The sequence below is a fragment of the Medicago truncatula genome, chromosome 3 (genome assembly GCF_003473485.1).
Source record: "Medicago truncatula cultivar Jemalong A17 chromosome 3, MtrunA17r5.0-ANR, whole genome shotgun sequence".
Classification (NCBI taxonomy): Eukaryota; Viridiplantae; Streptophyta; class Magnoliopsida; order Fabales; family Fabaceae; genus Medicago; species Medicago truncatula.
Window position 1 is genome coordinate 39,703,071 of NC_053044.1, and position 21,378 is coordinate 39,724,448.

General features: G+C 33.7%; 2 protein-coding genes across 3 annotated transcripts; both read left to right on the top strand.

The window, feature by feature from the left end:
* The first annotated feature begins 455 nt into the window (after window positions 1-455).
* LOC11438929 (protein FAM91A1) lies at window positions 456-13,987 on the top strand. 2 transcript variants are annotated; one of them, XM_003601335.4, is made up of 10 exons: window positions 456-583; window positions 1,742-1,859; window positions 2,263-2,359; window positions 5,598-5,704; window positions 6,531-6,653; window positions 6,801-6,954; window positions 8,373-8,433; window positions 8,548-8,921; window positions 10,586-12,191; window positions 13,193-13,987. In XM_003601335.4, the coding sequence occupies exons 1-10, from the start codon at window positions 456-458 to the stop codon at window positions 13,437-13,439; spliced, it is 3,015 nt and encodes a 1,004-aa protein (XP_003601383.2). In that variant the 3' UTR covers window positions 13,440-13,987. The 2 variants fall into 2 exon arrangements, with proteins under 2 accessions (XP_003601383.2, XP_039687463.1); XM_039831529.1 differs by lacking the exon at window positions 456-583 and adding an exon at window positions 661-1,293.
* Window positions 13,988-15,107: 1,120 nt separating this feature from the next.
* LOC11438930 (glycine-rich RNA-binding protein 4, mitochondrial) lies at window positions 15,108-16,353 on the top strand. The gene is made up of 3 exons (XM_003601336.4): window positions 15,108-15,727; window positions 15,839-15,945; window positions 16,026-16,353. Exons 1-3 carry the CDS (start codon window positions 15,535-15,537, stop codon window positions 16,131-16,133), a joined length of 408 nt encoding a protein of 135 aa, XP_003601384.1. The 5' UTR covers window positions 15,108-15,534; the 3' UTR covers window positions 16,134-16,353.
* The last annotated feature ends 5,025 nt before the right edge of the window (window positions 16,354-21,378 follow it).

Below are 21,378 nucleotides of genomic sequence, written 5' to 3' on the forward strand. Positions count from 1 at the left end.
AGAATTTAATTTGTATGTATAGTGGATGTATAATATTTTAAACATACACAAAAGAAGGGTCCGAATCGGGTCGAGAAAAAAAAAACCAACGGAAGCGTGATATGAATGTTGAAAACGGACATAACCACCGCCATAACGGAGCCACGATCTCTGACAATTCTCACTCTCCTCCAGATCTCTCTCTTTCTCCGGTAACCCAATCTCCCAAATAACAACCACGAATTCCGATTCCAAAACCCTAGAATCCACCGTTACCAGGTTCCCATCACAGGATACATTCTCTATCATTTTTCAAGCATCCTCTTCACTCATCGCATTCTTGCAGCAAACTTCGTAGTTCGTTTCTGATCCTGATCGATCCGTTTCTACATTCGGCTTCAATTTCGCAGTGTGATCGATTGGGAGGTTTTAGTTGACTTTCATGCTGTTTTGAAGAAATTTGTGAAAAGTGAGAAATGCAGCGTGCTCCAGTTACAGTTGAGGAACAATTGTTGCTAAAAGCGATTAAAGAAGAATGTCCATGGGAGAATCTTCCTAAGAGAATTCAATCTACCCTTGCTTCCAAAGAAGAATGGCACCGAAAGTTAGTTTCGCTTCTAATTCTTTCATACTATGTATTTTCTTCTTTTCTTATCAGCATTTTGTAATTGTTTATTCTTATTAAGTAGTAGTAGTCATCCTAATTAAGTTGATGATGTTGGAGGAATGAACGTTGCGTTCGAATGAGTTGATTTTGAATGAATTGATTTCGATTAAAAGTGAGTCGAATGGAAAGTGATATATGGTTGGTTAGTTCATGTAAAATTGTGTTGAAGGATAAATTTGAGTCTAAAAATAAAAATCAATTCTAGAATCGAAAGCTTCAAATTCTAGTTTGAAGTTAGAAACAATTCTGGAAGCAAAATTAATTCTACTCCAGAGCAATTTAACTTATCAAAATTAACTCTACGGCTCTAGAATCAATTTTGGCTCCTCCATAAGTGGAACTAAACATACACGTAGTAGAAAATGGAGAATGATAAGGGTTAGAATTCAACCCTCGAGATAGTGTTTCTATTGTTGTTCAAAGAGATTGGTGAGGCTTTTGTAGTGATACTGTTGTTTTATATAAATAGGCATAGTTCAAAATGTGCTACTCATTGTTGTAGGATATTTTCATTGTTTATGTGCACGAGTGTTAGGTGGACGTGGACTTACACTTGACTTGGTATGTTGTCTCAATGCAACTAAGGTACTAAGATGGCCACTCAATTAATGAAGTTTTTCATGCGCAAAGACATGCATTTAGAGTTGGTATGTTATGAACGACCATTTAGCGTATGTTTTGATGAATTATTTTGGAGGGTTACATCTATACTTTGTTATATAATTGTTTTGGGATTGGTACCATGATCACAATCTAATCTTAGCAATTGGGATTGGTTCTAGAGTACAAGCTGAGTTTCAAACATTTCGGCAAACATCTCTCTTAGATAACTTTAGGATATAATAAATTTGCACTTGAGTGAGGTAACTTTTGATTTTGAGAGGCTATTGTTTTAAAAAAAAGAAACAGTAACTTTTGAGAGCTAATTTTCAATTAGAAAGAAACAGTATTTTAGTTTGCATATGTTAGTATATATCTTCAGTGTTCAATAATCTGCTTATTTCAAGGCTATTGTGTCAACGCCTTCAAAATAATTTTTTTTGACACATTCATAACACACCTTTTCTTTTTGCTGACCATGGGAATTACATGCAGGATAGTTGAATGCTGCATAAAGAAGAGACTTCAATGGAATAGCTGTTTTGCCCGCAAAATTTGTAAAGAAAGTGAATATTATGAAGATATGATGCGTTACTTGCGGAAGAATCTTGCTGTATGTTGTTTAGAGAGAACTGTGTTACCCTTCTTTCTGAACATAATCACATATATATCAAATACATTGTTCACTGATCGGAAAACTTGGTTGCTAGAAATTTGTGAGAAGTTTTAATGCTTCATAACCAAAATTGCAAAGTTGGAATTAAAAATTTGTCCCTGTTTCTCTTTAGTTTTAGCCTGTAGGATTATTTTGATAAGTAATAAATAATTTAACCATATTATCTTTTTGTTCTATAAAAAAAGAATTCATCTGCAATTTTGCATCCTTAATGAATGTCAGATGTAACTATGTAACTGCTACAGAACCACTTTCTAGATGCTGTGCACTGTGCAGTGACCTTATTTTTTGTTTTTGTTGCTAGGCAATGGAATTTAATATGCTTGTTTTTTACTTGCAGCTGTTTCCTTATCATTTGGCGGAGTATGTTTGCCGTGTAATGAGGGTGTCACCTTTCAGATATTACTGTGATATGATTTTTGAAGTAATGAAAAACGGTAACTTGCTTGTTGCATTTTTCTAATGTATTTTCACCATGATGGTCTAGATTTTTTAACCAGGTTTCTCGAATGGTAACTTACTTGTTGCATAGTATTTGCATGTATATTTTTTTACTGTGAGTTCATCTGTAACATGAATGGCTTGAACCAGAAGAGTTATATAGCCATTTGCATTGTTCTTGAATTGAAATCTGTTTATATAATAGAGTTACGGATTCAGAGTGAGACATATGTAATGTATCGCTGACTTGTGAAGTTTTTTTACCGGAAATAACTGTTGAAGTTGTGCGATTTAGATAAAAAAGGGGAGAAATCATAGGAGTTTGAATATTATTGATAATAGCTTATTACTAACTTGATATGAAAGACTAAACATTAATCCCTATTTAATGGGATACTTGGACTAAATCTTAACTAAATAGGGAAATTACAAAACAAATCATAACAATAATTTAAGAGTTACCCTAATATGATATAAAATATATTATAAGATATCTTCTAATATTCTAACCATAACTATATTAATGAGTTAAGTGTTTACAACGACAACAATGCTAGCAAACATTCTTTTTATCCTAGAGTAAATTGGGTTTTGGGCGGGAAAATTTATGCTACAGGATGAAATATAATTAGGCTGCAGTAGTGAATAGATATGGTGTAGTAGGAAGCTAATCACATGTGTTGAAATTTGAGTACAAAGAAGTGATTAGATGCTTGAGAGTATACTACCCAATATCTATTGAATTTGATGTGGATCCAAGAACCAAATTAGTGCGCTTGACAAAGGATGGTGGGACAGAGTCAAGTGACCGGTGGGACACAGTGAGACCAGGTCTTGGTAAAGGAGGAGAAAATGAATCAAATGGGGGCAGTGGTGACCTGAAATGCTAGGGGACACACCCGCATGCGTTGTTAGAAGCTAACAAAATGCTATGATTGGTACCAGTTAATCTAGACATACCGCAGTTGATCGAAGTGGCGTAATCCATGAGGTGAAATGCACATGAATAAGAGAGAAGGCAGATGGATGGATATGTGTGATGGAGATAGGGAGAAAGCGAGGTGTCAGACAGAGAATGTGAAAAGAGAGATGATGGCTAGAAGGGATATAATAATCCTGGAAACAAAATGTTACTCCTTATTTTAGATTACTCGGCAGTTGAGTTATCGAGGATGGTACCGCTTGATATACCTTGAAATTATGAGTTTTTTTAGATAGACAAGGATGAAATTAGGACATAAAGATTAATGATTTGAAATTGAGGTTTTTAGAAGCATTTTTATAAAATATGAATGGAGTCCTAGTCCTTATTTATACTAATACTAGATCACCGAATTAAATAAGAAAACAATGAAATGTAATAAAACATGGAAACCAATCCTATGAGACCATCTAAGATGTTCTTAAATATAATGATGCAATAATAATACTATACCTCTATCCCCACATTTAACACTCCTTTGATAAATTCACACAAATAAAGAAAGTTGGTTAATTTGGTTTAAGGCATTAAATTGTTAACCGTTTGTATTATGTTTCAATAATTATCCTTAGTTTTTGGTAGGGGTGATAAATCAGGCTATCTGCTCCATTTTGGCCGAAAGCTCCTTCAACCTGCTTAAAACGGGATGGGTTGGCTAGGTGGGTTGAAAATCCCACCCCGCCAATAACAGAAACACAATAAGAAACATGTGAAATACATTGACTTTTAGGCTGGTTGACCTGCAAAGAATAGTCTAATAATTATTAGGTAATATATATATATATATATATATATATATATATATATATATATATATATATATATATATTTCTAATGGGTTGTGCTGAGCTAAGACAGGTCGACAATCCCAACCTGTTCCACCAGATGACGGGGGTAAATGGGTCAACATGACGGGTCCAACCCATTTTGCAACGACTCATTATCTCAGTCTCCCACATAATTAATTTGTATTGTGACTCGGCACTCCACTTCTTTCCCAATCCTCACGAGAGATGAAATAATTAAGGGTATTTTGGTAAAAGAATAATTACTGCAAGAGGGGTTGGAGAAGGTTACAAAATAGACAAACAAAATTTAGAGCACAGTCCTATATATAGGGATGCAGGTAAGATTAGGCAATATTTTTTACATTTTCTAACAGCTTATGTCATTGAGCCTTATACTAGTTTACACATAATAGAGGTGTAGATGATGATATTATCAATTCCTATTTGATTTTATTTAACTATTGATTGTTGTCTTCACATCTCCACAAATGCTTAATCTATTGGATTATATATATATATATATAGGGGATGTATCAAATGAGAGGAGCTGTTATTGTAAGAGGGTGAGAGGAGTTATTATTAGCCTTTGGATGAAAATGAAGGGTTGAGATTACATTGTATGGATTAAGTCTCACGTGAGTTTATGTTTTCTTCATAGTCCTGCCAATTTCCTTTTCCCAGTTCATGATGCATCTTCATTCTTCTCAAATTGTTTAACAAACCCATTAATTTTTTGTGAAGAAAAAACTGAAAATTAAGAGATTCATAATTCTTTGATGAAGAAAACAAATTAAAAATTAAAAGGGTTATTTGATACAGTTGATTTTAAGAAGAATTCAGAGTTCTTGCTATTTAATCTTTCTTAAAGAACAAATCTTCATTCGTTACAGAGACCTTTGATTGAAGAATTATGAGGTTTCTCACCATGGATTTTTTATGAAGAAAAAAAAAACTCCCAAATATAAGAGGTTGTTGACGGGGAACAAGGAGATATAACCAAAGGGGTCTTTTACAGATTGATATAACCAAACCCATTACAATGAAAAATTGTTCATTATCCAACTTTGTTGGGAGGAAGCTACATAGAAGAATCAAGAATGAGTCATAGTAACGTTTTACGAGAGAGTGGGGAAGAAGAAGCTAAAGGGAACAAAGTCAGAAAACCATTGGAAAAAACAAAAAGAAAGAGAAAGCCACGTGACCTTTTGAGTGTGTTTTTAATCTCAGCCATTTAACTAATCCAATGGTCAATGTTTAATCCTCTCACCCTCTCATTTAAAAAATCATCTCATTTGAAATGCCCTATATATATATATATATTAATCAAGGAACTCCATCTTTCACTTGTAATAATACTGACCTCTTTGTGTGATTTAAGGTTGTTTACGTAGCGTAATAAATGTCTACCTGCAAATAAGCTGTCCTAGTTCCTAAACACTTCCTGCATGTTTTTATAATTTGCAGAGCAACCTTATGACAGCATCCCAAATTTTAGTGCAGCAGATGCTTTAAGACTTACAGGAATCGGGAGAAATGAATTTATTGATATAATGAACAAGTGCAGATCTAAGGTACTGGTTAAATTTGTCTGTATAGTTTAAAAGTATTTTTGGCATGGATTTCCTGTACTAATATAATGTAATGTGCATGTCTTTGTTTCATTCCTTGTTGCAATCATAGTACCAATAATACCTTCTAAGGCTTATTTTCTATAAGAAGCAAGGAATTGATTCTAGATATATTATACCAAATACACTTATTGACCATCTAATTAATTTGACACTTCTTAAAATGGCTATGTTATGATCTACAAAAGCTGCCATTTAGGTTTAAAATCTCAGCAATACAGACATTTTTTAATCAAATTTCTAAAACATTACTTAGGAAGGTTGGTTTGTTTGTAATTTTTCATCCGTATTGTTGTGGAATAGGAAGCCTGGATAATTAGGGAAGCAATAAAGGGAAAATCTGAACTTATAAAGAGAAGATATTTTGTAGAAAAGAGAGAAAGTTTTGCAGGAGAAAGATTGGTTCCCTTGTTCCTGCAATCATATGTCTTTGACCAGACTTTCACTTCACTCCTGATAAATTTGAAATTGATTTCCCTGACTTTACCTGAATTAGTCATCTATGGAACTAGATATGATTTCTTTAGTATTGTTGAATATCTTTAACTTCCTAGAGTTAGATACTTATTGCATATACAATTCTTTTGACTTAAGATTTAGTTTAGACGTAATGCCTAGAATATGATTGTATTTGTCCACCTATATAATGGTCATCTTCTGAGTCGACTCTCAAGCAATTAAGGCGCAATCAGTTTTCCATGTTATTTTCAAATTTCAATTGATCTCATATCATTTTTCCCTTTACCCCATGTTCTCTTTGAATTTTCAGAAAATCATGTGGAAACTGAACAAGTCAATTGCAAAAGAATTATTGCCAACGCAACCTGTAGATTTTCCTATTGAATCTTGGTGGGGAGTTTGTCTGGTGAACTTTACTTTGGAAGAATTTAAGGTGAGGTCTGAATTACCCTTACTAAACGGAGACGGGTTCACATTCAATAATGTTGTTCACTGTGTTAATATGGCAATGAGAAGTAATTTTGGTATTCCCTTGTCTAATGATTTTTGTTATTTTTTGTCTTGTCCTTTTCCTTTATAGAAACTCTCCGAAGAGGAAATGGCCACTATAGACAAAATATGTAAGGAGGAAGCAACTTCGTTTATCCTGTTTGATCCTGATGTTGTAAAGGGTCTCTATAGACGCGGACTGATATATTTTGATGTTCCGGTGTATCCTGAGGATCGGTTCAAAGGTGTGTTGATGATTAGTTGTGTATTATTTTGGTTTTCTAGGTTTTACTTTCCTGAAATCATTTCTGAGAAATGATACCTAAGCAATTAAGTTGTCCGTAATGCATTATAATATGAAGGTATGCCTTGGGTAAATGTATTACAACAAAGCAGAGTTATTGATCAATTAATTTTGGTCTGTTTAGACTTTTGAGAGTCTTTACTTCTCACCAACCCAACTGACCATACCGGTTCCCCTAACATTATTAAAACTAAATCTTTTTGTTTGTGATTTCACAACTAAACTAAACCAAGCATAAGTAGATATTAGTTTTTAGTTGATCAGGTTCAATACTTGTTGTTTCACAGTCAGTTTTGCACGCAAGTAGATCATCCATTGGTAAGTGATATGACTAAATGTATCCAAACGCATCACAGTATGTTCGATATTCAATTTCGCAATCATATGCTACCACAGTTGGCAAGAATTAAGCATAAATGACTAACATGAATAGAATATAACCACATCAGTAGGAAAAACCCGCAATTAGAACTTAGCAAAATCTTGCATTTCCACAGGGTTATGGAGCCTTTTAGCAGGCCTAGAAGTTGCTAGACATGGTTTCAATGTTCAGGCACTAGTCTAAAGCGACAAAAACATCTGGAAAATCATCTAAAATTGACTACTATGTCACAGGTGCAATTGCAAAGAAAAGCCAGAGATTGGTGGGACAAAGCAGTGAAAGAATTAAACAGAGAGATTGAGAAATAATGAGGTTTAAGGGGAAGGAAAAGAGAGACTTAGAGAGAGGTGAGAGAACTAGAGGAAGAGTGAGATGCTCAGCTTTGAGGGTAGAACCTTGCACAACCAGCTTTGACGGTACAAGTAAAAAAATAAACACAATTGAGCAGCACCTAGAATTATTTGGGAAAAACTAAACTAGGAACAGCCAACAGGAACTAAAATTAGGTATTTCGCTACTACTTAATCCTTATAATCGAAGGAAGCTATACGTCTCATGATTTTTGGGTTTTCTTTCCAACTATATTATAGGGTTAATACCTCAATAGCCCGTGTAATTTGGGCGAGGTCGGAAAATAGCCCCTGTAAAATAAAAACCACAGATTCCACCCCTGTAATTTTGGATTTTTCATATTTTACCCTCACCTTGTTAAAAAAATATTTGGGCTAAGTCTGAAAATAGCTCATGTAAAGGGTTAAAATGTCTGGAAATGGTGTGAAGGATTAAAATATGACGAATTCAAAATTACAGGGCTAGAATCTGTGTTTTTTTTATTTTACAGGGCCTATTTTCAGGCCTCACCCAAATTACAGGGGCTATTTGAGGTATTAACCCTATATTATATGTTCAACATTTTTATTAAAAACTGCACTGTTTAAATGACTGAATTAATTTTTTTTATATTTATTGTTTTTCAGTTTCAAAGCTTGAAGGTTTTGTATCCAACAGGGAGCAGTCTTATGAAGATCCGATTGAAGAGTAATGCATTTTTCTCAGCGTATTTCAATATATTAATTCCAAATGTTGTTGATAAAAAGTGACTGAAAGTAACATTGTGTCTTTTTTTTCTTTTTTCTTTTTTCTTTTCTCCAGGTTATTGTATGCAGTGTTTGTTGTTTCAAATGAAAATGCATCTGTTGCTGAATTGGCAACAACTCTACAGGCTGACTTGTCACAATTGCAGGCTGCTGCATCATTTGTATGTCGATTGGGATGGGCAACAAAAGTCATTGATCCATCATCTATACTTCAAGATACAAGTATACCTGGGTCGCCAAGAAGTGCAATCAGCGATGAAGATGTTTCTCTTGCTGGTCATGGTTTTGACAATATCCATACCGATAATGATATTCAAGGGGATGCTTCAGGTTCAGGCAATTATGGTCCTCGTTCGGCCTATACTCGCGTTGCCTTCATAGTTGATGCCAATATAACATCCTATCTTATGATGGGTTCTGTTTCACCAGGTTTATAATTACTTTACATGTCCCCACTTGCATCTTTAATCCATTTACCAAAATATTTTGAAATTTGCTTTTGATATTGTTAAAAAGTCTACTGTGCTGACATAGAAGGTCATATGAAACCGTCACTAAATTTTCTTTGGGCCTTTTTATTGATTGTTTTTGGATGAGCAAGCTATATTTTTTAATTACCTTTGATGTTTGTAACTACCAACAGGCATTCGTAGGTAATCTTGGCATTCTTATTTTGTAATTCGTTTTTAATCTGTTGCATCTCCTTTTGAATTCCATCTCTACTATATTTTGGACTGTTAGCTTTCTTTAGATGATTTTTTTCTGCATCCCCCCTCAGTCCTGATCTTTTTGATCCAATTGTTCAGTAATGAATGTTCTTTAAGCTTCAAACATTTGTAAGTGGCTAAATGCATTGGTTTATCACAATACCTAAATTTTTCCGAGTCTTGTTTTTGTAGAAGTAAAACAATTTGACAACGATGTGGTAAGGGGTTTCTGAAATTGTAGAATTATTTAGCAGAGATTATTAGTAAATATGCCGGACAAGCCTTGATATCACTGGCTGGCAGCGTCTGAAATAGTTTTACTACAGTATCGGGACAACTTGAAATTTTTTTTAGGATTTTGCCTGGGTTTGCTTTTTGTTTGAAAATAAAATTTAGCAGAAATTAAGAGGGAATGTGCAACTTAATGGGTGCCTCCAAGCATGAACGAGGCTTGGGAGATCATAGTATGTTATATGAGAAAAAGTACAAAAGATATAGCAAAGCTGCTCAATCGCTATATATGTCCAAATGGAGAATACACATTGTTGAAATAATCATCAGCTGAACCCCTGAATAGCTATAAGACCCTATCTCAAGCTGAGAGCAAAGAGACACTCCTAACCTACAATCCAGAAAATGTACCAAATGATTGTGAGAAATGCTCATGGCAACAAGGTTCCTACCTCCTTTTTGCCAAAGCTCTGAAACCTGTGCATTGATGTTTGAAGTTAATTTTGATATTGCGTATATGACTACTATAACAATTGAAAATTGTTAATGTGCAATGAATTTTGTGAAGAATTAAATACTCGTATGAGAGATAAATTGTTGAGTAATTATTTGATCGCATACATACAAATATTAGTAGTAATACCTAAAATAAATTAATCATAAACAAAATTCAAAATATAAAGACAGCAATTATAATTTATAGATGTTTTTTTAATTTTTTTCGATATATATTTGTATAGTTTTGAACCATATACTTTTTTTTTTTGCTTAATTATAAATGATGTCATTTTTTTTTTATTGTTTATACACTGATGTAATTAAATATAAAAATTTATAGTATATGGTTTTTTCCCCCAGTAGTCAAATTTTCAGGATCTGTTGCTGATAGTTTTTTATTCTTCGCCTCCAATTTCATCATGCCACGGACCTTGCAAAAAATATCATATTGAGCCCAAATCCAATCATGACTTTTAAGTTTTTGGGATTATAATTTTTATATTGATTAATGTATCCATGTGTGTTTCAGTGTTATGCCAAAGCAGTAATTGTTCTTTTGTCCATTCTTTATGAGTTCGTTCACTTATGTCATTGATTTATATGTTTTTATCAGCCTATAGTCTGACCAGGAGGGTTCTTCTGTCTGAACTTTGTCAGGTTTGAAATCTCATGCTGTTACACTCTATGAAGCGGGTAAATTGGGTTATGCCAGCATTTCTGATCTTTGCAAGGATCTTAGCACTCTGGAAGGTGCAAAATTTGAGGGAGAACTGCAGGAATTTGCCAATCATGCATTTAGCCTGCGTTGTGTATTAGAATGTCTACAATCAGGCGGAGTTGCTTCTGATGTGAAAGTTGAGGAAGGATTTGATAAGATGGATATTGCTAGTCCAAGCAATGATGAACCAAGCTCTCTAACGGCTGAAATATCTTTGGCTGAAAAATCAGGAGACTCTGGTATTACAGAAGCTGAGACAAATAATGACGATTTATTGAGTTTAAATTTGGAGAAGTCTGCAGAGGCTTCTGTTTCCTATGAAGCTGTTCCCAGTGATGGAACCGGTTCTATTATATTGGAAGGTGATGGCAATGACGTACAAGATTCCAGTAAAGACGACAATCTCCAAAACGATGAGAAATTAATAGTTGAAGGGTCAGATGTTGGAACAGAATTGGTAAAGAGGAAAAAGAAATATCGTGTAGATATTCTCCGCTGTGAAAGCTTGGCTTCTCTTTCGCCAGCAACCCTTGATCGTTTGTTTCTTCGTGACTATGATATAGTTGTGTCCATAGTGCCTCTTCCTCAATCATCAGTTCTTCCTGGACCCTCAGGTCCAGTTCATTTTGGTCCCCCTTCATATTCCTTTATGACTCCTTGGATGAAATTGGTACTATATTCGACTGTAGCTAGTGGGCCTCTATCAGTTGTTCTGATGAAAGGGCAGTGTCTGCGCTTGCTTCCTGCTCCATTGGCTGGTTGCGAGAAAGCTCTAATATGGTCTTGGGATGGATCTACAGTAGGAGGGTTAGGAGGGAAGCTTGAAGGTAACTTAGTGAAGGGAAGTATACTTTTACATTGTTTAAACTCACTTCTTAAACATTCAGCCGTTCTGGTGCTGCCTCTCAGTAAGTTCGATCTTAATGAATCTGGAAAGTTGATTACTATGGATATCCCTTTGCCCTTAATGAACGCTGATGGCTCAATTGATCCGGTTGGAAAAGAATTAGGAATATGCGAAGAGGAAAGTTCAAATCTGAATTCTCTATTGACTGATTTGGCAAACAAGATGGAGCTGTGCACAGTTGGGTATATCCGCCTTCTTAGACTGTTTAATGAAAGAGCCTCTGACCAGTTTTCATCTGAAGAGAAGTATGATTGGGTTCCGTTGAGTGTTGAGTTTGGGATGCCATTATTTAGCCCGAAGTTGTGTAATAATATATGTAGAAGGGTGGTTTCATCTGAATTGCTTCAATCTGGATCATTTGATGAACACCATCGTGCAATGCAAAGCTTAAAGAAAAAAATACATGACATTTATGCAGAGTACCAAGCAACAGGTCCTGCTGCTAAGGTACTTTACCAGAAGGAGCAAGTTAAAGAATCTTCACGACAACTTATGAACTATGCTAGTGGAAGATGGAATCCATTAGTGGACCCTTCCTCTCCCATTTCAGGGACATCAAGTGAGCATCAAAGGTTAAAACTTGCAAATCGAGAACGCTGTAGAACTGAAGTTTTAAGCTTTGATGGCAGTATTCTTAGGTTTGTATACTTTTAAACATCCAATCTTGAAGATTTCTGGATTTTTTTGACAAACATGAAATTGGTATTTTTTTTATCATTAATAATTGCCTGTCTTCTTTTATAATCTAATTCAATTCTAAATCTAGAGAAGTATAAAATTTGCAATTGCACGGTTATGAAGATAGTGATAGAATGTCTTATATGGTAGTCATCATTTCCTTTCTCTTGACATGGTATCTAGACTTTGACAAGAGACAAATAGTATTCTTGCATATTTGGTGTGGTTATTAGTAGTAGTATCTTACTATACATGTGAATCATATCTTGAATTGATATAAAATTGATCTCAATCGATATGAATACTTGTGTATATCTATTTGAACAAGAATTCAACTTGAATCCCAATTCTTTATGATGAATACTTTTGAACAAGAATTCAACTTGAATCCCAATTCGTTATGATGAATACTTGATCACTATGATGACCCATCTTGCCAAATTTTGTATAGCCTCCCTAAGCCACTTTTCTTTTCTCATTCAATTTATGGCTTGAATCTTGAATTATTTTGAGATTTGTATATGAGGTATCAGCTTATATTTTTGCTAGGTTACTGTTTTTGCTCAAAAATGTCATTTGTATCCTACGATTCATAATAAGATTCAATTCATGATACGAAAAATAGGTATTCTAATTTAGGATTTGAAACTCGATTTGATAACTACATGGATCCACTATCCAACTGTGGGAAACATATCTGGTATTCAAGTTCCTGTGAGACTGATTCCTCCGCCACCAGTCTCAGTACTCACATTTATAACTTTTTTTATGCGATCTCGCGTTGGCATCCTTTGTTTTTGTTTGGAGGTGATTGTGGTAATTGAAAATTACATTGACAATATTTTATACAACCTCGGGACATAAAAATTAGAAACCTAGCATTCCAGCTGTTTATTATTCGTAATTTTGGTTTCTTATCACCAATTCTCAGAAACTATATACTTTTGAATGGTGCATGCAGATCTTATGCCTTATCTCCTGTTTACGAAGCCGCCACAAGGCCCATTGAAGAAGGAACACAAGCCAACACGATAAAAGCTGAATCAGATGAAAATGATAGTAAAGAAGTAATTCTTCCCGGAGTAAATCTTCTTTTTGACGGTGCTGAGTTGCACCCGTTTGACATAGGTGCCTGCCTCCAGGCACGTCAACCTATTTCATTAATAGCGGAAGCAGCAGCTGCCTCGGCATCTTTAGCAATCAAATAGTTCCGCAGTTGCTATAGATTACAACATGTGATATCCATGTTTGTTTCGCAATGGTAGCGATTGCTACGGTTTTTGTTTTCATCTTCAAGCTTTTGGTTGCCCACAAAGTTGGGCTCAGGTTGAAGGTTAGTTTCATTTTTTTGCTTGCATGTATTTTACATGTTATCTCACCATTTTAATGGTTGTAAAATACATTCAATGCTCAAACTTCAACCTTCCAAGTATGCTGCAGTCTTACCACTGCTATCCTTGAAGCTTAATGGTCCCGGTTTTCTATTTGAAACAAGGATGAATGAAATGATGCTCTATTGGATATACTGAACTTGCCGGACTGAAATATTTTTCTTTTAATTTCATCTACGTTGTTCCGCAGTTTCTATCTATACTTGTGCAATCTCCTGTTTAAAATTATAGTACAATCTTGTTAATCAATGCAAGTTTAATTTGTTTTGGATTTCACTTGATTAGGAGATTCAAAGCAGATATTTATGTAATCTATGTTAAACAGTTCTTTAGATATATACCGACAGGGTATTTTATTCTCGTCACATACTTGCAGCAAAACTGATATTAAGCAATACTTTATTCATATTGTTATTGATATGATTATAAATGATTACACTTTTGACTATGTTTAGAGATGTTCTTTCAAAAAACGATGTGAATTCCTCGTCTTTTAACTTGAGTTGCATCCTTGCTTTTTATTTATATATGCTTTTTTACTCGCACCTTATTCTAGGATAATAAATATTGAGCGCAATATAAACTCTCAGTCCTCTCTTGAAGGGAGAATCCTCCTTGCAGAAGGAAAAAAAAGAATCCTTCTACTCTGAATTTTCACTCAATGAATCTGTTGATAACAAACTAACAACTGAGCATAATAAAACGTTAATTTAGTTAAGTGCTTCCAGATAAGTATACGAAAAGTGGAGTGTGTCAAGCAATTTTATCATCACAATCACAATAATAAACAACAGACAAAGACAACAAAATCAACTTCGGCACCTTTCATGTGGGTGCTTCCTTGTAAATTAAATTTTGTTTGATTACATACTTTTAAATTTTGGAAGATTTTTTACATATTTATTTAGAAGATTATGCAAAGTTCCTTCACAAAAAATTAGCTCAAAAATTTATTTTTAGGTCCAAATTTTTATTATTTTAATCTTGAATTTTTGGAGTTTAGAAAAATTCATATTTAATTCATTACATGTTAAAAAATATAAAATTTTACATCAACTACCTCAAAAAAAAAATAATTAATAAAATGTTCCTAATATGTCTCTAAAAAATCAATCAAAAATTTAAAAGTTTAAGCATAATAAAATAAATTTTAATTTAATAAGGACTAAAACTGCGTGCTAATTATTTTTTTATTTTTTTTATTTATAAATACCAAAACATGTCATTTTTTTTTGTTTGAACAGTAAAAACAAAATTCAATATATTTATAGGAACCATAAACTTATTTAACCTGATAAATAAAAAGAGTTAAATATGATCTTAATCCTTATAAATTTATGAGCTTTCAAATTTAATCCCCTATTAAATTTTAATGTTACATAATATTGTACTAGTCTGTAAGAATAATCCTTATATTTTTTTTAAGGAAAAAACTCTCCATCCATCCTATATTTATATTTCTGACCTGCGTGAAATAACAAAAAATGAGGGTTTATTACTGAGTATGAGGGCTGAGCACCAGGGAAGGGAACACACTTCACCATGAGCCGCTGCTCTGTTAAGCCAGCATTATTGAGCAGACTCTGAAATTACAAGGAGATTATTAAGGACAGTGTCCCGAGGCACCTTATATTTATATCTCAGGATAAGTCAATTGGGACTCTGAGATTGGGCTGGAAACTGAATTGCCTTCGGCCCAATCTCACAGTGCTCTACCCTTGAGTGATAGGGATTTGCCCTTCGGAAACTCAACCTTGATCATACTTTGATATTTTCCGTCATTTTAATACCCTCACTTGAGTGATAGGTTTGCGTTACTAAACCCGGTGCTGAAATCTTCTCACTACTCATATATAAAGACCGATACAACTCTTTAGTAAACGATGTGGGACTTATTTATTTAAGTTTTATCATGAAAGGAACTAGATTGATATCGTTGTTCTCCAAGCAGCATCTACGTCCTTCTTCTCATCCTCAATTCCGATTCTTCAACTCTTCTTCTTCATCAGCTTCCTCAAACAAGCTCTTCGTTGGAGGATTATCATGGTCTGTAGATGAAAAATCCCTCAAAGATGCTTTCTCTTCCTTTGGAGATGTCACTGAAGGTGTCTTTTCATTTCATCCTTCTACGTGTTCGACGTTATGTCTCACTCATTTTTCATTATATTGGATCAATCATATGCTCTAAATCAAAAGGGTCATTTTTGTTTTTGCAGTGAGGATAGTGTATGATAAAGATAGTGGTAGAGCTAGAGGCTTTGGATTTGTTATCTTTTCAAATGAAGATGCTGCAAAATCTGCTAAAGATGCAATGGATGGAAAGGTTAGATATTAACATCTCTTATTTTATCGTTGTCTATTGAAGTTTGTTTCTTCTGATAATGGTGGTGTTTTTCTTTGCAGGCATTGTTGGGTAGACCATTGAGGATAAATTTTGCTCTCGAGAAGCCCCGTGGTATACCTGTAGTTGTTCCTCGATTTACAGATAACGGACACTTCAACAAGCACTAACTTTAATTTAGTTGACGGAATTTATGCATGTGTCTCTGGATCATATTAAAATTATTAGATAATGGCTACAAAGTTTGTGTATTATCATGTTTTCAATTTGTAGAAAATGAAATATAACAAGCTTGTTGAATCAATGTTTTACATCAGGGTAGTAGTTATGCAGTCATGTCATTGTGTGGATCATTTAGAAATTTTTTAGTGCAAATCATGCTTGACACTATGATTTTATGTTTAGAGTATCAAACTTGAGCTCTTCAGTCCAAGCCGAAAAGTCACTAGTTTCCGTCATAATTTCATAGTTCATTCGGACTAAGTTTTGACTCATTGAAGTAAAAGAATTGCACCTGTAGAACTATTTTGTGCTGGGATAAATAGTCTTTGTTAGTGAAATGCGTAAGAAAGAGAGAAATAAGAGAAAAAGTAAGGAGTATGATGAGTAATATGTTAGAAAAGGGAAATAGAGGTGTATAAGTCTCATAGGTGTAGAAATGGAAAATGTGAAAAATTTAGGATTTGTGCTTGAGGTTGAACTATCAGCAAGACAAAGGTCACACAGCATCATTTAAAAGTTCTCCTTTCCTTTTAATAATAGTAGTCATGTCATGTGATTAAATGATATGTTAAGATGGTAATTAAAATTCTTATGGATATGTGGAGGTGATTCAAAGCATCAGCAAATTCTGAGCAATCTGAACTCTTTGCTTCCAAGTTAGAGCCACAGAGTTTAAGCACTTGCTAAAATGAAACAATTATCAAGAGAACCGTTTTCAGTAAACTCGTAGAAAAGATGTATTTCATTTGTGTACACAAAACCCAGATAGTTTTGTAATGTTGGCGTGGTTAATTCTCCTTAGAATGTTCATCTCCGTAGAGACACCACTTTTGAGAACCTTAACTGCAGAAGCATTACCCTTCAAGCATGCTCGGTAAACCGAAGAGCCCTTTATTGTCTTAGCTTCACCAAAAAAGCTAGTTGCCTTATGCAGCTTCTCAAAGTTATACACTGTCAACTCCAAAAGCTCATCAATAAGTTCAGGATATTCATTCTCCTTCAGAGACCAAGTATGCAAGAAGATACTTGAATCCATTTTCCATTTGCTTGGAGATGGACCAAGCACACCCCTGAGTGGAACATGCAAATTGAGCCTTGAAGCCTCATAGGTGTTATTGGCAAGAGTGAAGTATAGTTTTCATCCTCAGTTTTCAAGATGTATCAGGAATTGTGCTAGAAGTGGTGACCTGAACAAACATAGTTTACTGGGACAGTGATCACGGTGTCAGTCGGAATAGGGTCTCCATCTGAGATAATGTTGGCATTGGCTATGAGAGGGACTGTGGAGTTCGAGAGATAAGATAAGCTGTGGTGGTTGGAGTGTTGTATTGAGGAGGGTTTGATTTGAATGTGAGGTACTGTTGCAAATATTACCATATGTATAATTGGAGGGGACATCACAATCTAGTTGAAAGTTGTCTAGATAGTCTTGCTGAGATTTTGTTTGTGGTATGTGGAAATCAAGAATTAAAATTAGAGTAACTGTGGTAGCACAGAATAATGAACCCATGATTATCATTGAATATGTGCAACTGAGCAGTGACCCCCTCTCATTGCATTTGTGGACTTTTTTTTTCTTTTCTTTCTCCCTACCCGCATTAAGCACATTTTCTATACACACCATTGTGTTTGATGTGATATTAACCAGAGACAAGCCGGAATTCGAACATTAGTTTGTTATGTTGTAGGAACTACTTTTCTTTTTTGTTGGTTCGGTAGCCTAGTGGCTAGAATTCACCTTATAAGGTGAATAAGTAGGGTGTATGAGGTTCGAACCCCGACCCCTGCATTGTCCTACCAACTGAGCTATCCTCACGGGACGTAGGAGACTACTTTTACTAGACTCTATATATGACATGGTCTTTGTTTCTTCCAAAGAAAAAAGAAAAGAAACAAATTCATTTCCCATACATAAAATAAGATTACATAATGCGTGGCATTGTTTTAGTTTTATTATCCCATACATTATATGGCATTAAATGTGACATCATAATGATAGTAATGAAACAATAGTTAATAACCCAGTGCTCTTAATTAACCTTGTCAATTGATGATGCATGATTAGCTGCTCTCTATGGTTATTTGGATTAACACTCTTGAGAGTTGATGATGCGTGACTGTATGCTCTCTATGGTTAATTTCGAAAGTCCTGATCAAATTATAGTGCTTATGTTGCTGAATAGTGAAGAGTATTAGAGCGGTTGAGGCTGACTTTTGAGAGAAGCCATCATAGAATTGAGCTTAATAATTGATTCTCATGTTGTTGTGAATGCCTTAAGAGATGGCAAGGAGCAAATAAGGTGGTCATACTCGAAATTTTACCTCAACTTTTTTTTGTTAAGCTACAATCGACTTATAATCTCGACTTGTAAACTCATTCAAGTTTACTTCATATTAAAACTATCAAATACATTGACATATATACCAATATAATTTCAAATTTTAAAAATGGCTTAATAATTCAAAATTTTATTAGATTTTTTTTCTTCAAAATTTCAACTTAAATAAAACCAAAATATATCAAATCATCATAATAAAAACTGTCAAGTAAATTTGTATCAAACTAAATAAATTACTTTGCCAAGTCATAAAAATATTCAAAAGACTATATAAAAACGAGTTTGATAAGTTTGTAAAGTTGTTAGACATAAATGAGAAATCAATTTGCAATGTTACACATCTTTGCATGCGAGCCAAATTGTTAAGAGCAACCGGTCTATTCATATGGGATGAAGCTTCAATGATGAATCAATTTTGCTTTGAAGCTTTTGATCAAACTATGAGGGATTTGACAAAAAACTGAAAAAAGATAGATAAGGCAAACTCAGAAAAACCATTTGGCAGGAAAGTTGTTGTTTTGGATGGAGATTTTAGACAAATTCTGTCGGTCGTTAGAAAGGGATCATGAGCTGAAGTTATTAATGCAACAACTTGCTCATAAATTATTTGGAAGCATTATAAGGTTTTGAAGTTCACAAAAAAACATGAGGTTGAGTGGTGATACAACAAACAAGTCACAAAATGATGTCAAAGAGATTGCGAATTGGATTTTGAAAATTGGAGATGGTCTACTAGATGCAGATGAAAATGCAGAAGCAAAAATTCAAATATCTGAATAATTGTGCATTTTAAAAAGTGAAAATGCCTTACTTTCATTGGTTGATTTTGTTTATCCAAATATAGTTCAAAAAGAACTAAATGCAAATTTCTTTGAAAATCAAGCAAATCTTTTGTCCAACATTAGGTTAATAATTTTGTATTGGCGTGTCTAAAGATTATTTAAGTTGTGATAGACCGCGTAAGTTCAACGAGGATTATCAAATTCAAGGTGATCGGTTCACATCAGAATTTTTAAATGATATTAAATATTTTGGGATACCAAATCATCCTTTATGGAATGATCCTAAAAAGTAAAGATTTGCTAAAAAGTGTAAATATTTACTCCTTTAGGTCTCAATTATAAGCAAATTTTTATATTTTAGGTTCATTCGATAAGTTATAGATCACGTACATCATTTCTGAAAATTTAAATTAAATACACATAAACAAATGACAATTTAGTAATATTCATGTACAAAATGGACACATTAACTCACCATCAATTTTATCTTATTTCTCCCTCATTCAATTATTTAATTTATCATTCTCATACTAATAAAGAAGAGTAATTTTGTAAAATAATTTATAATTTTTATTTTTTTGGAGAATGTTAACGAGTGCTCCTAGGGCATGGGTTAAACACCAAATAAAGTAAGTTTTTATTAAAAAAGTAATGTAATGATTACTTAATAAAAAATGACATTTTATATTTCTAAGACAGAAAATTCTATTTATAGGTTGGAGAATATAGTATGATAGGATTCAAATTGTGATTCCTCCATTTATTAATGTTTTTAATAGTTATTGTCATTTACTATTTTAAAATGAATTTGTATGAATCCCGTAAAAATATATTTATATGAATCAAAATTTTGATTATCACTTGGGGCAAGATCTATAGGAATCTTTCCACTTACTGAGAGCGTTGCTCTGTTAAGACAACATAATCACCTGACACTGAATCCAGGTGCGTCCCTCAAGGGATGAGGAGTTCTTCTTGCATGCCCCCCTCTTGGCTCTTTGTGTTGTGCAACCAACCAAACTGTTCCTCTAAGTGTTCACACCAAGGGTGGTCAATGTCTTAGACATTGTGATCATGATCCGTGACCCAAATCATATAGCCGATAACAATATTCCTATCATTTTAATACCCCCACCCCACTTGGGTGATAGGCTTGCGTGACCAAGCCCGGTGATTTTCATCTTCTTACTACTGGTATTTAAACAATGACACGCTTTCTTAAAAAAGCGATGTGGGACTTGCTTTCCTTTCATTTTAATATTGATTTAAAATAGCGATGAGAGGAGGAACTATATTGATATGAATAAATAGTCAATTTCTCCTATGAAATTGTAAGTTTTATCAATTACCTCCTTGAAATTAATAAAACTTCAATTACCCCCATGAAATTTCACAACGTTAGTCAATTTACCCCCTCCGTCAAATTTTTCTGTTAGTGAACATGATGTTTTGCAAATACCCCCCTGAAGTTTTGCACTTATGTGCAAAATGTCCCCCAAACTTAAAGATTTATATTATTTTTTTCTTAAAAACAAACAATTAATAGTTAAATATTAAAGCTAACTATTAATTTTGGAGTTTGGAAAAACTACATACATATATACATCAAAATAGGGAAAAATGTGTATTTTTAAAGTGACAATAATGATTATTTCTAATAGACAAATTATTATTTTTAGAGGTTTATAAACAAATTAATAATCAAATTTAAATTTATATTTTCTTCTTCACCATCTTAGTCTTTTAACTCCTCCAACTCCTTCAACAATTTGCTCAAACTATTTAAACTACACAACCCCCAATATTAATCCACAAATCATCTCATTATTATCACTTTAAAAAATACATATTTTCCCCCATTTTGGAGCCTATTTTGATGTATTTATGCACGTAGTTTTCCCAAATTCAAAAAATAATAGTTAGTTTTAATATTTAACTATTAATTGTTTATTTTTTAAAAAAAATAATATAAATTTTTAAGTTTGAGGGGCATTTTGCACATAAGTGCAAAACTTCAGGGAGTATTTGCAAAACGTCATATTCACTAACAGAGAAATTTGACGGAGGGGTAA

Excerpts from the sequence above, each read along its gene's own strand:
- LOC11438929 (XM_003601335.4), top strand. The coding sequence starts at position 456 with ATGCAGCGTGCTCCAGTTACAGTTGAGGAACAATTGTTGCTAAAAGCG. Across the intron at positions 1,860-2,262 it reads ACTTGCGGAAGAATCTTGCT|CTGTTTCCTTATCATTTGGC; the intron begins GTATGTTGTTTA and ends TTTTACTTGCAG. Across the intron at positions 6,955-8,372 it reads TCCTGAGGATCGGTTCAAAG|TTTCAAAGCTTGAAGGTTTT; the intron begins GTGTGTTGATGA and ends ATTGTTTTTCAG.
- LOC11438930 (XM_003601336.4), top strand. The coding sequence starts at position 15,535 with ATGAAAGGAACTAGATTGATATCGTTGTTCTCCAAGCAGCATCTACGT. Across the intron at positions 15,728-15,838 it reads CTTTGGAGATGTCACTGAAG|TGAGGATAGTGTATGATAAA; the intron begins GTGTCTTTTCAT and ends TTGTTTTTGCAG. Across the intron at positions 15,946-16,025 it reads AAGATGCAATGGATGGAAAG|GCATTGTTGGGTAGACCATT; the intron begins GTTAGATATTAA and ends TTTTCTTTGCAG.